This window comes from Acipenser ruthenus, chromosome 1 (genome assembly GCF_902713425.1).
Source record: "Acipenser ruthenus chromosome 1, fAciRut3.2 maternal haplotype, whole genome shotgun sequence".
Classification (NCBI taxonomy): domain Eukaryota; kingdom Metazoa; phylum Chordata; class Actinopteri; order Acipenseriformes; family Acipenseridae; genus Acipenser; species Acipenser ruthenus.
Window position 1 is genome coordinate 40,397,740 of NC_081189.1, and position 20,516 is coordinate 40,418,255.

General features: G+C 39.1%; 1 protein-coding gene across 5 annotated transcripts in view; it reads right to left on the reverse strand.

Moving 5' to 3' along the window:
• Positions 1–702: 702 nt before the first annotated feature.
• Positions 703–20,516, reverse strand: part of LOC117420935 (protein ARK2N-like) — a 48,567-nt gene continuing 28,753 nt past the window's right edge. For 2 of the 5 annotated variants that reach the window (XM_034034712.3, XM_059025189.1), the window contains exons 3-5: positions 9,242–9,421; positions 5,619–5,745; positions 703–4,841 (exon numbers count right to left, since the gene is read on the reverse strand). In XM_034034712.3, the coding sequence (XP_033890603.1) occupies positions 4,652–4,841; positions 5,619–5,745; positions 9,242–9,421 (497 nt within the window). In that variant the 3' untranslated portion in view covers positions 703–4,651. Of the gene's footprint in view, positions 4,842–5,618; positions 5,746–9,241; positions 9,422–12,349; positions 19,604–20,516 lie in introns of those variants that run through there. The other 3 variants (XM_034034715.3, XR_009328857.1, XM_034034713.3) reach the window with 3 other exon arrangements.

Sequence of the window (20,516 nt, forward strand, 5' to 3'; positions counted from 1 at the left end):
CTTTACACAACAGTACTCACACGTGTTTGGTCACCATCACTCATGTTGCAAGAAACTGGGGTTACCATATTTCATTTTCTGCTCGTGTTAATACAGCATTTGCGACCATTTTAGTCGCAGTCTGGAGCCATGCAAGGCTGATAATCTGTTTTATCAGTTTACACATATGCTTAAGAAGCAGTGGGAAACCACCATATTTGCGAATCAGTAAACAAGATGATCAAGATTGTAATCCTGCAATTATTGAGATTTGCAGCTTCACTGCTGGTGCTGAGCTCTTCTGACAAGGCATACACTGCAAATTAATAAGGACCAACTGAGATGTTTGTCCTTAACCCTTGTAGGCTGGCCTTGCACTCTATGGAAGTGTGAAGAAAGGAAGATGGATAATGCAACTCAATTAACTTAAGTTGTCAGTTATGGCTCTGGTTTAATGTTGCTCAGGAATGCTGGCTGCAATTATCCAGGCAAGCTAGGACCAGACACAATCTGCATTAGACTTTTTTCCCCCTTTTCAGCCTTCATACTTGCTACTCCTGTATAGATTCTGAATAATTTTTTTATACCCCCCTTGCAACATAACACTGAAGTATGAATACTTCAATATTTCTTTTTACTATATGAGTTGACCCACACAGTATTCAAGATCAGACAAGGATGATTGGTAAAACAGTCCTTAAAATATGACAACACACTGCAACATAGTATTTAAATAATACACTATTTATTTTGCTTTAAAATAGTTTACTTTTATACTATAGACTGAAAATTTCAAGCAGGTCAGGGACTTGCACAATGCAAGAAAATTAAAAGAACACTCAGTTTTCTTTAGTTTAATTAAATACTGAAAGTAGAAAATAAAGGTTTTGACAAAAATGCACATCAGGAAACTCTGTGTTTTAATTGTAGGTGTGATTTGTTTAGTCATAACTGCCTGCATTGTATGTGCTCCATGCTGTAAAATAGAATTGTTAGATTTCCCACTTTTCCATAAAAATGTTAAATATCATACAAATCCTCTGAAGGCTACCCCATATTGACCAGGGTTAAAATGTAAAGTAATTTTATTTAATTATCTACAATCCCAGTGCTAGTTATGTCAATTTAGATCTGTCTGGGGTTTATATTGCAAATCATGTTATAATCAGGGAGACCCCTAAACATCTGGCAACATCTGAAGCTCCCCTGGCCATCCTTGAACAAGTCTGCTGCATAATGAAATGGTTTCAAGCTGCAAGCAATTACCAGATCGGAGGAATGCATAGTCAGCCATGCATGACAAAATGCCTAGATTAAACTGACATTTAGTGCTAGCGATTTCCAGTGGATGAACCTGACTCACGTAAACAGTCAGTAAATGTACCTCAGTTTTTATGAGATAACCCACTTTGGGATTAAAACAGAACATATACAAGACCAGGACACAACCCCCATATTCACTTGCTTTATAGGGGGATGGGGTTAGAGGGGGGACATGATATGAAAATAGATGGGCCTAGAAATGAGCTCTTAGCCAAGAGGGCTAAAAATTCCCTTTTATACCAGAAAATATGGATATCTGAATACATTACACATTGAGCACTGTGTGCCCAACTGCTTTACAAACATTTAGCAGACTTGCCAAATTATTTTATTACATACATATACAACCTACATGAGGTATAGGAACTTTTAGGAAGCTAATCTGGTATTGAACTTTGAGCCGACAGTGCATTTAAAATATCACAGGCAAAGAAAACTTCAAAGTCACCATACAGTGTTTGGTATAAATAGTTAAAAAGAGAATGTTCCAAAATATTCAGATTACATTTGATGCCATGCATAAAGCACCCAATCTATGTCTCATCCATCATTAGGTCTGGCACCAAATACATAATATATTCCTGAAAGGTCACACCACTTTGTTGATGTTATATGCAATATATGCTCACTTACAATTAAAACCATCTCCTTTATGTTTAAGAAAAAAATAGCAGAACCAACATAATACAATATACATAATTTTGAAACGGTGCACAATCTGAGGAAGTCAAGTCAGGATGCTATGAGATTTAATATTCTATATGGAAGTTATAGTATATTCTCATACTAAAGAGGTCTGTTAAGGAAGTACAAAGAAAGCCCCCCAATCTTATTTAATGCTGACATTTTAAAGACAACCAATTTTCAATTAATTTTGTATTTGTTTTTAAAAAGTGAACCTGAAATAGAGAAAAAACAAAAAGGTAGTTCAGTGGTATCTTGTGCATGCAAATGTACCATAAAACAAATGAAGAATTAAATGAGCTACCTGTGAACTTCCTCAAATCTGATATTGCAAGATGCAATACCACAATGCTTACCAAGTGTTGCTAAAACTTGCAGGTGCATTTCTAGACTAAAAGATAAGTTTACTAGCCACCAAACAGAAGAAAAAATAATTACAAATTAGACCTGTGCATTAAATAAAAAGTCCACAGGAGCCTTGATATTACATAATTATGCAGTACAAATATCCTGCCTGTCAAGTGTGGTATTTGGATGTGTAATTTGCTCTTTCTTGATTGTCCACTCGTAAAGCAAAGTATCCTTTTTGTCTTTTGAGAAATATAACTAAACTTAGACCTAGTATTTCTGTATCTGATGTTGAAGGACTAATGCATGCCTTTGTTTCATCTAGAATTGATTATTGTAATGCACTTTGCTCTGGTATCCCAAAACATGAGGTGTCTCGCTTACAGCTCATTCAGAACACTGCCGCTAGAATTCCGACTAAAACCAGAAAAAGTGAACATATTACATATTTTTACCTCTTTATACTGTCTCCCTGTGCAGGTTAGAATTGATTTTACTTTTAACTTATAAGGCCCTGAATGGATTAAACCCCAGTTACTTACTTACAGGAATTATTGATCCTGTATACTCCTAACCGCACTCTTACATCACAGGATGCAGGGCTGCTGGTTATTCCAAGGGTGAATAAAAATATGTGAGAAAGGGTATTTTCCTGTAAAGCTCCTAAATTAAAGGCTCTGCCTTCTCCCATCAGGGAAGCTGTGGCTCTTACTGTTTTTAAGTCAAGATTGAAAATGTATTTTTCTATTTTACAATCAAAACTAGTGCTGGGACGAACACAGGATTTTCATGTTCGGATATTCACTTATAATTGAAATATTTGTTTGTATATTTGTTAGTTTTTCAAAAAGTAATAAAAGCCATTTGACTGCTCTGAACGCAAGCAGAGACAGGGGGCATGGCCTTTATTTGCGTGTGTGTGCCTTTAGTTTACAGCAAGACTGTACAATATGTAATATGTTAAAATAGAAAAATACCCCAGGAGTAAAGAATGAGTTGTGTAGGACTTACTTTACCACAGTGAATTAACTACAAAACAAAGGATGCCAAATTGCAGTTCAAGTTAAACGTTGTTTTGTTTATTCCTGAAATAAATAGTACAAAGTTGGCAACGCTTATTTTTTTTTTCTTTTTCATTCCTTGCCATTGCCGTTTCTTCACAGTAAACAGTGGCCAGGCATGTTTTCATAAAGTAATAACATGAGGTTTACTTGTGCCTTTTTGTAGCTGAACATGGAAACGAAAAGTGAAATTTAACTTTAACACTTCAAATAAAACAAACGTGGAAATGGCGATGTAAAATGCACATAAAGTCGCAACAAAATATATATAATATATACAGTCAATATAAAAATCATTACACAACATTTTCAGGACGTTGGGTAATGTTTAAGTGAGGTATTTCTGAATGATGTGCTTGCCTTTTTTCTGTCCCATGAGATTCGGGCTCTCTAAAACAGCACAATGCATTTTTGTCTCAGATGGCTTTCCATAGAGATCACTATGCATGCGTGCGCATAATCTGGTTTGTTTACTTTTTGCTGTCTAAAACATTTAAATAGAGGCTCAAGAGCTGCTGTGTTGATTCTGTGTTTTTTTGGAGCTCTTTTTCATTTGCCATTTTTTTGAAACTGTCAGGCAAATTCTGGTGAGACGGTAAATGAGTGCAAGGTATTTCTGTCATTTGTAGAGAATACGAACATCAGATTTCTGTATCCGAATACATGTCAAAAAATATTCGTTCGAATATTCGGATATTTGTCCCAGCACTAATCAAAACTGCGTTTTCTTTGTAAAATTCTAATTATATTACATTTTTGTTTCAGACTTTTAATTGTTCTATTTCTACAAACTAGCTGTTTTACAATTCAAACCATTTGTTTTTATCTAAATTTCTGTTTAATGAAATTCTGTATTAGATGGTTTCATTGTTTTTGTGTGTGTGTGTGTGTGTGGCGCTTTGGATTCCTTGTAATAAAAGGCTTAATAGAAATGTGAACTGTTGTTGTATGACTGTGAAAATTGAAAAAATAGATTGAGTAAAGGAACAAGTTTTAAACAAGTTCCTGCACCTTTTAGAACTCCAGTTGTCTTTAAAATTTAGCATCATCTTGAACTAGCTTAAGAAATTTTACTTAAAAACATACCTCTAGGTCAGTGAGGTAAAAATGAATATTGCTATATTTAAGTTAAAAATAAACTGAACTCAATAAAGGAAGTGTCCACAATTAGTAATCCATAACACCAGGGAGGGCTTCCTGAAGGGGCAACTAATATTTCTGCACCACAGAAAACATAAAAATCAGTGCACAGGTTATCACAGTAAGTATTTGCGTCTAGCATCCTCATCCAAAGTGAGGTCTACTACTTCTGGCGGGGATGACCAGTTGGGTTGGGGTGAAACAGCTGTCCAGAGGTGAGATTGTCTTGTGCTGTTGTACTGTGAAATGGGGCCATGCTTCCAAGATGAAATACTATGAATCACACCTCCTCTGGGATGGATGCACCTGAAGAGAAGTGAACAAAAAAAAAAATCATAAAGGAGTAAAGGTTAAAAATACAGGGTAGTTAAATTTATTTACCATTCTTCATAAAAAAACGGCGTAATCTTCTATAAAATATACTTTACAGATACAACCATTGACGGCTTTCTCATTCCATGATAATTTTAGATAGCCTCAAATCACCATTTGCCACAAAGTTGTACAATTTGTGCTCCTTTCTGCTTATTATGACAAATATATTTTTGGGGCACAACTTAAACCTATTAAAGAAAACATACATTGCTTGCTAATTCATTTACATGTTAGGAATTCTAAAGCTTAAATGATTAGACTTTGAAAACATAAAATGTGCCTACAAGCCAGAAAGGGCAATATGCAGATTCAATATTTCCATGCAACATTCTCTGCTTGTTTTGAAGTTGCTGGATCAGAACCCAGGAGAGCTACAGGACTCAAAACACAACAAGGCAAGTTTTATTAACACATTAACAACTTTGCTGAAAAAAAAGACCTATGAGTTGGCTAACAAGGCAACTTAAACAAACAAACTGATTAAGTTTCCAAGAGATTTATTGAAGATATTAAGATGTATTTATGCCATTAAAAAAATTGTATATTTCTTGAACTATTCAGCATTTTCTTTTGAACTACATGATGAAATAGCTTAGAAAAATGAATTCCTTCCTGAACCGAATTTTCTACTTATGACGAGGTAGAGTTAGAAAACAAGGTCACCTCCTACTTGCACATTTCTGTATTTCAAGTAAAAGTGATCTGTACCTTGTATTTTCTTGCACACCCACGATTTCCACTTCACTGTCTGATGAAGCAATATTTATTTCTTCTTTGACTTGAAGAGGACCACAAGTAGACAAATCACCAGTTGCAAACTCTGCATTTATGTGACCTACAAAAAAATAAAATAAATAAATGTAAACTTTACTTCTAACAAGTTAAATAATGCAGTGCATACAGTTTATAGCCTGTATGTTTAAAATAAAGACACTGTAAGCTAATTTCAATAAAGGCCCTGTTCCAATGACTGCTGGGTATCCATGTCTGAAGTCATTGTTTACTGTTGAACCAGATGTCTCAGCCTCCTCTCCAAGTACATCTGTGTAGATGCTTTATTTTTCCAGATAAACATTTTTACCCAACAAAAGCCTTTCCTGGTGGCAAAGTGTAATGCATCTGTTTGAAAAACAAGCATTAACATGGGCACATAGTAAAAATCAGTGCAAGTATTTAGGAATATGACATTTGTTCATCTCATTTGTTTAAATTATACCAGGACGATAAACAAATATGGCCACAAAACAGTAGTCTACCATTTACCATAATACAACCAGAGAATAAAACAAATGCACAGTGAAGGAAACCCACAATCAAACTTGACAGAGACATTCGGCCTGTAGTGCTTATTTACTGTAACCCTGCTAAAATCAAGTCAGTAGTACAGCATAAAGTCTCTGACAGTGCATTTGTGACTGCATGAATCATAGAATACAGAATAGGAAGCCAATATCTCAAATGGCCATATGACCATAAAATATGACCCAATCAGTTTCCATAACACTGAATGCTAACTACAGATTTCCAAACAAAGCACATCCACAGAGGCTGGTTTTCATATGGAGTAAATACTTCCATATAGCTACTGCAATCACTAATTAGTGAGAAAAGTTTCACTCAACCTGAGCAGAGCTGAATACATGTACACTGTAAGCAGGGCTGCAGAACGTTCGCGCCCATGCGCACAGTGTCCGCCGAAGGATTTGGTCGGGGTTCCGAAGCAAACGTTAAGTATGTTTTTATTAAGTATTCTGCTTCGAGATACATGTATATAAATGTGTTATTCTACGACTTGAGGGACCTTTCAATACTTCCTGAAAGTTTTGTTAAAAAATATGGATGATTTGGGCAAATAAGACACTTTCACCTGAGTGCAATGCCAGAATACACATTTATTCTCAGGGTCTTTATATGAAATAATGGACACTACTGGACAAAATAAGTATTTATAAATAAAATAATTCTTCATTATTACTATTATCAGTAATAAGGGGGGGGGGGGGGGGATATGTACCTGATCAATTTAGTTCATGAAACATTATCTGCTTATATCCACTTGTTTCTTGATATTTATAAATTATGCAAAAACATATATTAAAAGCACATGAGACAAAATACATTTTCTAATACAACGAAGTCAAATACATCAGATTTACAGTGCTTTCCCGTTTTTTTTGTTAGCTGTAAACAGGTCTCTGCCGTTTAAAAATGAAATGCCCATATCAACTTATGTCACACGAAAAAAAACAACAACTCAGGCAGTGAAATTCAATCCCTCCCCTATCGAATGATATGTGTTTGCTGCCTGTACTGCAAAAGTATGGTTGTCCAGTAAATGATGTGCGTTTACCCGAACACGGGCCCAGAATGACACTTCAGTATGATCGTGTTTACACGATCACGGTCCTTAAAGGGTTAAGTGAACTCCCACCCAGCACACACTCACCTGTGCTACAGTACCCAATTCTATGGAAGGTCATCCGGGTCAAAAATGCATTATTTAGTACTCGTTTCAAATATTTAGTACACATTCTAATTTGACTTTAGTACGTGTTATTTTTCTAATTGTTGTATGTACTAATTTTCTTTAAATTCATTGAGAACCAATTCATTTAAAGAAAATAGTACGTGTAATAAATGATCCAATTAAAAGTCGCCTTACATCTGCCATTCCTGCCCAATTCGTGGTGGTATATGGACTTGGCATTGGGTAAAGTCTATAGAAAGATGGACAGACCCGGACCCTCCGAGACAAACATCACCCAGCAGTTTCAGAGCCATAGAAATTGCTTTAATTCAGTGGTAACCCCACTGTAAATAATGTTATTTATTTTAATTTAGTAAATTGCCAATTATTTTATTATTTTCTCCCAATTTGGCATATCCAAAAAATTTTTAGGCTCAGCTCACCGCTACCACCCCCACGCTGATTCGGGAGCGGCGAAGACGAACACACGCTGTCCTCCAGCCGACCGCTTTTTTTTTTTCAGACTGCAGACTCACCGTGCAGCCACCTCAGAGCTACAGCGTCGGAGGTCAACGCAGGTCTGGGCAGCTTACAGGCAAGCCCGCAGGTGCCCGGCCAGACTAGGGGGGTCACTGGTGCGCGGTGAGCCAAGGACACCCTGGCCGACCTAAGCCCTCCCCCCACCGGGTGGCACTCGGCCAATTGTGCGCCGCCTCCTGGGAGCTCCCGTCTACGGTCGGCAATAGAATAGCCTGGACTCGAACCGGCAATCTCCTATAATATGTCATTTTAAACAACTCTTAAAAGATGTAATATTGAATCTAATTTAAAATGCAATATTTTAGTGTAAAATTGAAATAAGTATAGTTAGAAAAAAAAAAAAAAAAAAAAAATTTAAATCTTTACTTATAACTAGGGCTTCTGATTTTCGGTTTTAACCAGTAAAAACCGATAAAACACCCCTGATACAAAAGAAATAAAATCGGTGTATAGCCAATAAACACCGGAAAACACCGGAAAAACTGCGGAAATGGTTAATCAATTCAAGTTGACTTTACCCTTTTTCTATTAAAAAATAAAACCTCCTACAAAAATTGCGAGATTTAAAATGAGATACCCTACACCCCCACCCGACCTCTCCGCCTCCTCTACGCTCCCCTGCCTCCAGAGCCCGCTCCTTCCCCACCCTCACCCCGCAGTGGTGGAACGACCTTCCTATGGATGTCAGGACTGCCCAGTCCATGACCACCTTCTGGCGCCTCCTCCAGACACACCTCTTCAGACAACACCTGTAAAACTCAACTCTTCCCTTCTGGTCAATATAGCACTCTGCCTTTAATGCACTTTAACTTTCATTTATCTGCTCCCTATTTTACTGTATTTAATCTGTAGTATTTTGTATTTCACCTGCACTTGTATCTACCCCTGCTGTAACTATCAACACTGTTATCTGCTCTTGATCTGCCCCAATTTCAAATTGCACTGTGTTTTGTATTTGCTCTTATTAGGACTGAAGTCATTGTATTTTGTATCTTGCTCTTAATTGTACTGTCATTCTTGATATGTATTGTTTGCATACAACTGTAAGTCGCCCTGGGTAAGGGCATCTGCTAAGAAATAACTAAAATAAAAATAAAATTAAAAAATTAAAAAAATAAAGCATCCCCCCCCCACCCCAACCAGAAAAACAAATAACACATCCCCCCACCACCAGAGTCCAGCACCAGAGAACCAGAGTTGCCTCAAACATACAGCACTAAAGATCAGAGTGTAAAGGCACAAATGTACATCAAGGAGATAACCACATTTTTGTCAAATACACTATATAAAATGCCAAAACTCAATGGAGGTCATTATGACTAACCTGTTTCCATACTTGACCCCAGATCCCCTTTGTTTTGCCAAGAATTTGCTCCCATATCCTGGGTTCTGTAAGTTTTTAGTTCCTGAGCTACAGCAGCTGCTAGCAGATTGTTGACACTTACTACTTCTGGGTCAGAGTTCGTGTCAGAAATGTCATAGTGTGCTAATACAGGAGGACCATCTGTAGGAATACAACAAAAAAATCCTGTTATTTAAACTGTACTGGAAATTCCACATTTACTAGTACTTTAATGGGTTTTTTGAAAACTATATCTACACTCAAGTATGTGTGCATTATAACCCTGGAAATCAAAAAGAACACGTGGGGCTTCTTAATCCATCCAATCTTGTTATGTACCGTACTTGATAAAAAAAAAAAGATATTATTAAACCAAATTAGTAGATATACATTCAGAACAGATTGGAACAAATAGGCCTGTGAAAAACTGAGGCATTTCTTGGTCAAAAAATATAAACACTTTGTTTCTGTTCCATTATTACAGACCACAGACATGTGAAACTTGAACATGTTTATACTTGCTCTGTTCTGACAGGATTGTAAAACACTGCTATGGTTAAATCCTTTTGTATACTACAGAAAGTTCAACCCTCTCCCTAGAGGTACTGCCATCTTTTACAATTTCTCCCAGCAAGTGTCCAGTCCACTTCAGTGCAAGCTTATGACAATCTAATCACTCCTGTGGCTTCATATACTGCATTGGCCCGTGTGTCCATGTTCATCATCAAAATAAGCGACCCAATTGCTGAAGATGAGTTCAAGACGTGAGGTTCTAAGAGGGTTATACATTAGCATAATTGGGAAGTTGGAATAGTGAACAATAGCAAAAGAATAAACGTTCACATCAAAGTATTGTATATTAGATGGGGTAATAATGTAGTCACTTCTGCTGTATCTTTTCCTCTCATTTCAATAGTCTTGCATACAAGCTCATGTGGTTTATCTAGACTAATCTGTACACACATACTGTGTACTGGTTACTGTATACAGTATTTCACATATTGAGTGCTTAACAAGGAAAGTATTCTAAATCTTATTCAATCATCTTCAGAATTGGTCTCCAGTGACTTCATGCAATTACAGCAGTAAATTAGTTCAAAGCAAATTTCAAGGCTTTTTTGCTGTGCAAGCATCAGTCTGACATTTAATTTAAAAAAACAAATCAGTACGTTATCTAACTCAACCCTGGTCTTTTGAACAAAAGGATTTGTGTTTTGGCACATTTTGTCAGTAATCCTGTGCTTATCACATATGAAAAACACTCAGAAGATTGCTGACTTGTAAAGAAAACGGATAGGTAGGCTAAAAAAAAAAAAAAAAAAAAAAATTAAATTTAAAAAGTCACTCTTACTTAAAACACATTTTATCCAACCACCAACATTTTACAGTTTCATGCTTTATTCATTATTTCTTATTTTTAAACAAAGCAGAATTCTGCATTATTTGTCAATACTGATGCTGCAAAGTGAAATGATTTGAGATATGAAATGTCAGCTAAAACCAATGAAAATGTTGTTCTTTGTAAAATAGCCAAAACAAAAGTATAAGCCATGTCACGACAGAAACACTTTTGGATCTGGCTTTAGTGCAAAAGACATAACTTGAGAGCAAAGTACAATATTGCAACTGTTTTATTAGTGGAATAGTTAACGTCAAATATTGAATCTCAGAAATGTGTTTTTCAAAATGGTTAGTATTAGTAGAAAAAAAAGCCTAAAAACATTGCAAAGTTAGCATTGTACTAAACATGTATGATATGATAATCACCATGCACAAACATACATCTGATTAATATAAAATCATGCAGATTAATACTCTGGTCACCTACCCATTAAAATACTTGTGCTCGGAAACTACTTCAATTCTTCATCAGTAGAAAAAGCCATCTTAAATTCTCTTTGTAGCTTCACTTTTGTAGCTTCTGCACTTTAATTCATCTTTGCTCACAATTTAAAATGTACCAATATTCTTTAAGTCGGGGTTACATATCTACATCTCAATAAATATTAATGACACCCAGAAATTTTTTTTAAAAAAAATTAACCAAGTATGCAGCATCACAGACTATAAACACGTCAGACATCTGCAACCAGCCATGCTTTCAATTTGGAGCATGCTACAAATAACTCCCACTCATTAGCAAAACACACCCGCTTCTATAAATCTCCTATGCACTTAATTTCTCAGTATCCACATAAGATAAGTGTAGAGCACTGGCATGTCTGTTGTTGCAAATGCATTTAAAAAATAAATAAATAAAAACAGAACTATGATAACAAGGACAGCAATAAAGATGAAAGGAAATGATATGACTCCAATACTGCATTCTAATAGTAACATGCCATCATTGGTGTACGGTTAATCTAAAACCCCAATTACTGAACTACAGTACTATGGCCAGAATTTTAGCATCACCTAGAATTTTAGGACCGAGACAAAAAATAAAAATAAAAACCTATATGAACATAATTTGGATATTTTATTTAATATCATGCAATCAAAGAAACTACAAAATGACATTGCAAGAGTATTCCCGGAAGCCATAATAGTAGTACATTTGATTTCGAAATGTCACCTTTTTTAATGTATCCGTTTTTTGTTAAGTATATGGAAAACTTCAAAGCGGTATGTAATTCAATATGTTAACATAACTTTATACAGCACGTTTCATTCGACTGAAGCAATGAAGCAACATTAGGTCATTTATATAAGGTGATGCAAATTTTTTGGCCATAGCTGTACAGTCTCCAAATAAAATGAAATGACATCCTATTCATTGGAACCATCTTCAAATTAAAAACACAAACATCTCAAATTAATGGAAATATTGGAGGGGGCAAGTGGGAGGGGGGCGAACGGACGTACAATGTTAGTATAATTTTAAAACCTGTTTAAAATGCTTAAAAAAAATGTCTGCACTAATGCACAAGTTGGTTAAATGTATCCCAGATCTACAAGTAAACAAGTTGTAATATGCATCCTGTCTTTTGAAACAAGGTTGGAAGAACAATGAAAAGCAACCCCATAAAAATTTACATTTCTCCCAAATGTTGTGTAACCTAGGCCATTTACTATATTAAAACACATATCTTTACCCAAAGCAATCTGCATTTTTATTTTCAAATATTAAAAGGAAACACTGTACATTTTGAAAATGTATTTGTTAGTCAATTTTACAGCAAATGTACAAGGTTTAAAAAAAGTCACTTTGCAAAATAACCTCTAAGAACAAAAGAGAAAGCAAAATAAACAAAAAAAACTTACATTTTCACTATAGCAGGAGTGAGCATGAGAAGTAAACTGGCACACTTCCCATTAACTGTTAGGGATTAGCAAATGCACAAATTAAAAGCATAGTCAAAAACAAAAAGTAAAAACAATTACAGCACCGTAACACACCAAGACTGACATTTTTAAAAAGCCTAGTTTTAACATTTAGACTAAAAAATAAGTTAGTGGATCTTATAAAAATGCTTCAGAAGATGCATATCACCAAATACTTTGATGCAATTTGAACAGAACCTCTTTCTCCAAAACTAGTCTTTAAGATGAAGAAATCCATATTTTTGTCTTTTGTTTATGATAGTATAGTAGAAAAACAGCATCCCTTTCGTAAAGCTCTGGGAAAACATGTACAATGTTGTATCTCAGACTCACCCCCTTGTATGAAAGCACAATGGAGTAATATTAATCACATTTTTCAAAGCTCTGTCAATTTCTTTGTTACCAGAAATTTGTGCAAAGACTAACATAGTAGTTTCTTTCAATAGCAGCTTCAAAACGTAAAGGAAAAAAAAAGGAAAAAAAGTTGAATAAGCTATTAGAAAATGTGTCTATTCGTGTTTAATCTATATTTTTACAATTTCAGGACATGCTTTGGATGTAGCACACTTGGTACCCTGTTCTAGAAAATGTCAATGAATACCACTTAAACTATTTATATTACTTCTTTAGCCATGCCTTATTGAACCTGCATGCCTTAATATAAAGATCTGCTTGTATTGCTATGATAATTTGGTAGAAAAAATGCAAATCTCACACCTGATTTCTACGCAAACATACTAGTTTCCATCATGTTAAATTTACACTATTTTCTTTTCTACCAATTCAAAGTTTTTCCTTTGGTAGCCCCACAAAAACTATTTGTTATTTCACACAGTACTACATTCTCTAATCAAACTTCCTGTATAATCTAGGTTTTTTCTCTTTATTTACATCAGCAGTACACTACAATGTCAGACTACCAGCTGTAAAATCATAACATGCAAGTCAGTAATCATCAAGTCAAGATGATGAAACTGGATCAATCGGGGCGATTTGATTTGTTTTCTAAAAACGTGGTCAGCTTTAGAGTTGAGCTGACCAGGAGCTTGAAACCAAGATACTGTCAAGTAATGTATGCACAGTAGAGAACGTTAGGTTATTATCATAACCCTGGTTCCATGAAATAGAAATGTAACATATTACCTAATGGGTGTTTACCTCCTAAAGGTAAACCCGATTATTAAATACCAAAGCTGCTCGCACAGCCTGTGATGCAGTCATGCCCGCCCCCAAGGGTACAAAAGGTCAACACTCACAGACCTCAGCGTAATTTCTCCTTTCAAGGCTACTGCAATCATGGACGCAGCGACCTTGAAAGTAAATGGTTACATTTCTATTTCAGGGAACCAGGGTTATGATAATAACCTAACGCTCCCTTTCAAGTATGAAATGTAACCATTACCGAATGGGTCAGTATACCCAAGCTGTCACAAGGGCAAAATTGCAGTATGACCAGAATGTTACAAGGCTAAGCCAAGATTGCCTTGTGCATGACCATTCAGGACCCCAGTAACAGTAGCTGGGGCTCAAAAATTGAGGGAGAAACTCACCTCTACACCTGTGTTGTAAGGGTTGACTCGGAAGCCAACCTTAACACTCTAGTTCCAAAGCCAGGGTTTTTAGGATCCATGACATTCAGTCTGTAGAACCTGGTGAAGGTATGGGAAGTAGACCACAAGGCTGCATTGCATATGTCTCTGACAGATGCACCCTGGAATAAAGCCCATGCGGTTGCCATGCCCCTGGTGGAATGGGCAGCTTTTGTGGAAGGGACAAGCTGGCTCACTCATAGGCAGTCCTGACTATCTGCTATCCATTATCCATCTGGACAGCCTCTGTTTAGGCAAGGCTTGACTGTGGGACTTCGCCCCATAGCAGACAAAAAATTGTTCGGACTTCCTCCAACTTTTCATCCTGTCAACATAATACACTAGGGCCCGCACTGGACACAACGTATGGAGCTGCCGCTCTGTCAGACTGAAAAGGAGGTGGATATAAAGCCTCAAAAAAAGTAGGATTGGTACGGAGCGAAACATTTGTCCTAGCTTCTGCAAAAATTAAGCAGACTTTCACAATTGAGAATGCCTGTATCTCACTCACCCGATTCGCAGAGGTGATTGCAAACAATATCCTTCATAGGCGGCCGAAGCCGCCGAGCTCCTTTAAAAATTGCCCTGCCAGGAAGTGAGCTCCTGGGGAAACAGAGTCAATTTTGACATGGCAGGCTGAAATGGCTGCCAGATACACCTTTAAAAAGTCCTGAAAAAATTGCAGTATAACTGTCATGGGACAGGCCGTGGGGTCAAAGGCAGACACCATGTCTGAAAGATGCCCCATTTCTACCCGTATTGGGAATGCGTGGACGCTGCTCTGGCATTTTGCAAGGTCAATAACCTTATTGGACAGACCCAGATGGCTCAAATGCAGCCATTCAGGGACCAGGTCAGGATGCCATAAGGTCCCTCATGCCTGACTGAGCAGGTCGCAGCACAGGCAGTCTCCACGGCTGCATCAGGGTTGAAAACCAGTCTAGGCCAATAAGGGGCTACTAGGAACACCTTGGCCCAGTCCTACCTGATTTTCTCCAGACACAGGAGGTGCAGGGCGAGCAGTGGGAAGGCATATAACAGCTACTGGTGTGCCAAGGCATTTATTGCCAGCAGGTCCCCGCTTCCTATTATGGAGAACCAGAGGGGACAGAGAGTTGATTCCTGGGAGGCAAAGAGAACTATATCTGCTCTCCTGAACCTCTACCAAATAAGGCTCACCATCTCGGAGTGAAGCCTACACTCTGAGGCACTGGGAACTCTCCTTGAGAGGAGGTCAGCCATCCAGTTTGTCACCCTGAGCAGATGAACTGCCCGCAGTTCTTGTGTGTCCAGAGCAAAAGCTTGCGAGCCATGTGATGGAGACTGGGCGACCTGAGGCCACCCTGGTGGCTGATGTAAGCCACCACTGTTGTGTCAAGCCCAGAAGTCTCTGGAATGTCACTACCATGAGAGCTCTGTTGAGCTGAAATAGTTCTAAACAGGTGGCTATTCTCTACTCTCTGTCATCCAACAGAGTGGATAGTATGAACCTGGAATCCAAGCACACTCCTAGATAGGAGGCTGTCTGAGAAGGCGTGAGCTGGCTCTTCGCATTACTCACCGTAAGGCCCAACTTTTGAAGGTGGCCAGTGACAAGTTCCTTGTAGGCCGCTGCCTGTGCTGAAGACTGGGCATAAGTCTGGTCTGAGGCCAACATCCTGCTTGGGGACTAGGAAGTACCTGGAGTAGAACCCTTCCTCCAACTGGAGAGGGTCTATCATTATTATTAATTTCTATCATGTGAATAACCCGTTTTTGCAGCAGAGCCGCTACCTCCTGAGACACCATTGCGGCATGCTGTGGGTCCGTGGTTGATGTTGGAGTCAAGCCCCGAAAGGTAGGGGGATCATGCTTGAACTGCAGTGAGTAGCCATTTTGAACGTTAGTCAGCACCCAGATGTCCAAGGTGCACTGACGCCAATACTCCAGATGGCTCCCTGAGAAGGGGCCCTGGGCCTGTGGCAGCAAACTGCTAGGGCTGCTGCTTGGCTTGTGACTTGGCCCGAGGCTTTCGTTTCTGCGCCAGGCGGCATAACCTAATAAAGTCTCCACAGCGAGGAGCCACCGGCCGGTTTTCCCCACGCTGGGATTCCCATGCTGCAGCATCTTGTCCACCGCAGGACCAAATGTATGTCCCGGTGTAATAGGGGCACCCAAGAGCAGTGCTTTGTCCAAGTCAGGCATGCATGCCTGTGAAAGCCACAGCTGCCTATGTACAGCTATCAATGCAGCCAGATTCCTGCCTACAGCCTGCCCGTTCAGTTTTGGTAGACAGACCAGGTTCTTATTAACCAGGTGTAGCTCATCCATTTGTAGTGGTGAGGGCCTGTGGCTGTCAGAGTGGAACCTCAGCAAATAGGACTCTTAGGCTACCAGAATACTATTATAGTTGCCCAGCCGTGCGGCGAACGCACTGGCTGAATAGACACGCTTGAGGATCACCTCCGAGACCCATCACTGCTTGTTAGTGCAGATGGCGTCCTTGGACAGGAGCACTTAATTAGGCGCCTGTACCAAAGCAGCAATTGAAGCATCCACCGGTGGAAATTGGGCCAGGCCTAGCTTCTCCACATCATGCACCCCATATAGGATGCCCATAGACCAGGAAACAGCAGGAGCTGTAGCCGGGTGACCCCATGACAACTGGATCTCAAAAAGAAAAGCTGGGTGCACTGGGGGGGGGGGGGCATGGGAGAGGTGGTAGACTGAAAGACGGACTGCCTTGTCCCACCTTTTGTAGGCCAAGGCACTTGCAAGACTGCAGTGGCCTTCTTGATCAGCGGTAGAAGCTCTGCTAACAGGGAGCGATTAACCGCAGGGGATGTGAGGTTAGACTCCATGCCCTCAGAAGGGAATGCCTGCTCTTGTTCGCCCACCTCCTCAGGTGGTGCCGAACGTTCATGCAGTAACTCTGCAAGCACCATTTCTTGGTGGGAAACAGCTGCCCAGAGCTTCTCCATCTGCTCTGAGTCCGCTGATTACTTGGAACAGTGACTCTTCTTCATCGGGGGAGGAGGGGCAGAGGAGCATGATGAAGACCATGAAGATGGCTGTCTACTTTCCCAGGTGCGACGTTCGTTCTCACTTAGTTCAAAGCCATGGGGTGAGGACGCAGCCACCTCTTTCTACCACAGGATTATGGGGAAGAGCGCCGTGCAGGTGTAAGGGACACAGAGTGCTCTGTACAGCCGCTGGAGAGACATTTCTCCAGCGTGAGCTTGGAGAAAGATGCACAAAAAACTCACAGAAACTGCGGTTAGTCAGTGCCTCCTTTGCTCTTCAACATGCAGATTGGCCTTGCATGTGTCGCAGGGACAAAACCCAGGCATGATGCAATGCAGTGTACAGTAAACAATGTGCAGGTGCTGCCTCAGTCTGCTTATAGACAGCAACGCAACAGGTCAAGATCCGAACAAAAACGTTTTTTGTACCGGACCGGGGATGTAAGCACTGGCCGGTAGCGTGACGGTACTGGATTGGTGACTTTAGCACCGGGTCGGTAAGGTACCAGTTCGGTGACTGTAACACTGGGTCGGTACGGTAACCTTGGTCCCGGTTTGGTATTGGTCCACCGGTTCGCAGTTACCGTGGGTAGCACTGTACACGGATGCCCTCCTGTACAAGCTACTGGCAAAACCACACAGTAAGTACCCATATGAGACTGAGTGAAACCTGTTTTTTAGAGGTACAAACAGTCCTTGTAATGGTGACGCAAAAGCAGTCACTAAAACGGCAACGAGATACTGTGGAATGGGACTGCAAGCAATCTCAACCAAAGTGCGTATCTCGGTCCAGCAGCTGTGCGCGTATTTCTGTTAAAAAAAAGAAACAGAATACAACAAGAGAAAAATATTTCTCCACATTAAACAGTAATAACAAAATTACAGTTCAGAAAATAAATGGCTTGTAACTTAAAAAGATTTTTACTTGAACTACAGACAGAGCTAAGAAGTCTGTGGGAGAGCACAAGTCAACTGACTTACGTTGCTTGATCCCTGAGAAGGAGCGAATCAAGCTGCTGGCTTCAGCAGAGCACAAGGCCGCTGCGGGACGTAACAAACAGGCTGTAGTGCACAATATACATGTAATTAATATTAAAAAAACTATCACAACGTAAATGTAATATTGTATAACTTATGTAAAACACAACATTAGCAAATTATACAGATATAAGCAACAAGTACTTATCTCATACCAGGCCCCTCGGTCAGGTCAGTTCTTGAAAGGAAAAATGGTGCAGAGATCTATGCATGCAGTCCTTTTGTACCCTCTGGGGCAGGCATGACAGTGTCACAGGCTCGGCCGAGCAGCTTTGGTAAATAATATTCAGGTTTCGGGTCTTTAGGATTGTAAACACCCATTAGGTAATTGTTACATTTCGTACTTGAAAGGGAACTGGTTTTGATTTGGAAGCAGTGCATACTACATTAAGGCTGTGGACCGAAAAGGTAATTCTTTTGGATGTCAAAAGACTGATTTTGCACAGTCTGGAAGTAAAATGACTCCTCAAAAGGGGTTTTATTGGATTAAATGTAGACCTCAACAACAATTAAAAGTTGGAAGGTTCGATTAGAAAACAAAAAACAAAATAGAAGTCTGAAAGGCTACTTTCTCTCTTATTTTAGATGGTTTCTGGAAGATTTCATGACACCATTGTAAAAACCTGAGTCTTAACATCACATTATGACAGCCTCCTAGACTAGAAACCCCAGTAAAACAGAGCACACTAGATAATTTTTCATGCAGAATTAGTCCTTTAAGTCCATGAATAGGAGTGTGGGAATGGTCATGTTTTCAGCCTATTAGAACTCAACCTCATTACAAGGGCCTGTTTCATTTTATTATAACATTCCAATTTTACAGGAGTTTGGCCAGAGTTTAATAATAAGAAAAAAAACAAAAAAAAAAACAGGATTAGTATTTATTTCAATTTAAAAGTTATATACTTTCCAGGCCTAAAGACACAGTTCTTAAATGCCTGAGTGATCCAAATCTTGACTAGCAGGGTTTCCATTTTCTGAAAAGCTGGTGGGAGGGTGGTTGTTGTTGAACGGGATCTGGAAGGATTCAGAGTCGATGTTTTGGTGGCTCACTACATATGGCACATAAGCTTGCGAGTGCAAATGGCTGCCGGACATTTGCATGCACGCATTGGACTGGGTGGTGGGCGGCACCCTTTGGCCGATCATTTGGATTTGGGGCTCTGTGGGTTCAGAGCATGGCTTAGTCTCATCATCGGTGTCTAGTCGAGTCAGTTTGTCCATCCACACACGAAACCTCTCCTCTGTCTGCCGCTGCATCACCGCAAAACGGTTCATGGCTTCTTCCAAGACGTTGCCAATGCAGTTCCGGTCCCATGAAGTGCCGCTGTCTAGTAGTCCCTGAATTTGACCGGTCACTCCTGCAGAACCTTCGGCGCGACTGAAGCCAGCTTTAAAGACATTGAGGCCATTCGATAAGCATTATTAGATCACTTTTATGCTTCCTTTTAAAAATTATACAAATGTGTTATTGTCTGTATGTTTGGCATGCTGGTGACAACATGAGAAAAACAAAAAACACATGCAATATTTAATAGACTCTAATAAGTTATCTGTAGATTTAAAATGGCTGATGCTACGATAAATGAAGTCATTCCAGAATCCAACATGTAAAACAATAGAAGACGTTCAATCAAGTGAATAGTGTATACAAATCATTTAGCTAGGCAACACAACGCAAAATGAATAAAGCAATGATATTTGGTCTCTGTGAAGTTTGTCATTCTGAACAAGCTGAAATAACTATTTATTCCGGTACCAGAAAGTAGGCCTATTGGTCACAAGTGAGGTAATAAAATCAGGATTAGCCACAAGCAGAAATTAGTAGGGTATACCACCTCAATTCTATCAGCTAATCAAATAGCTTTGTTAATACTATCTCCAAAAAGTAGAAGCCAACTAGCTAGTTGTACTTAACCCCATACTCTGCATTCAAATACAAAAATACACTGGGGGGTATTGCAACTGCAAATAATTCCATTTCAAACTACCTCTTCTAAAGTCAAAGCAATTAAGTTTGGGTTTTAAATTGAAATATATTTACTTGGGTTCTAGCACTTCAATCCATGTTGGCCTTTAAGTGACTGCAAAAAGTGCCCCTTTGTTAGAAAATGCTAAATAAAAGACAATTAATAGTAAGTGCCTGTTAAGAAACTAGAGAGTCCACAATGCACCTGACCAGATTCAACTTCCTGCCAAATTAATACTGAGAAGCTAGCCTATGGAGTGTTAATTGCCTCTGTATATCACGAGGCAGTGTCCATTTTAAAATAATTAGGAGACTGTACAGGAAAAAAGTAGGCA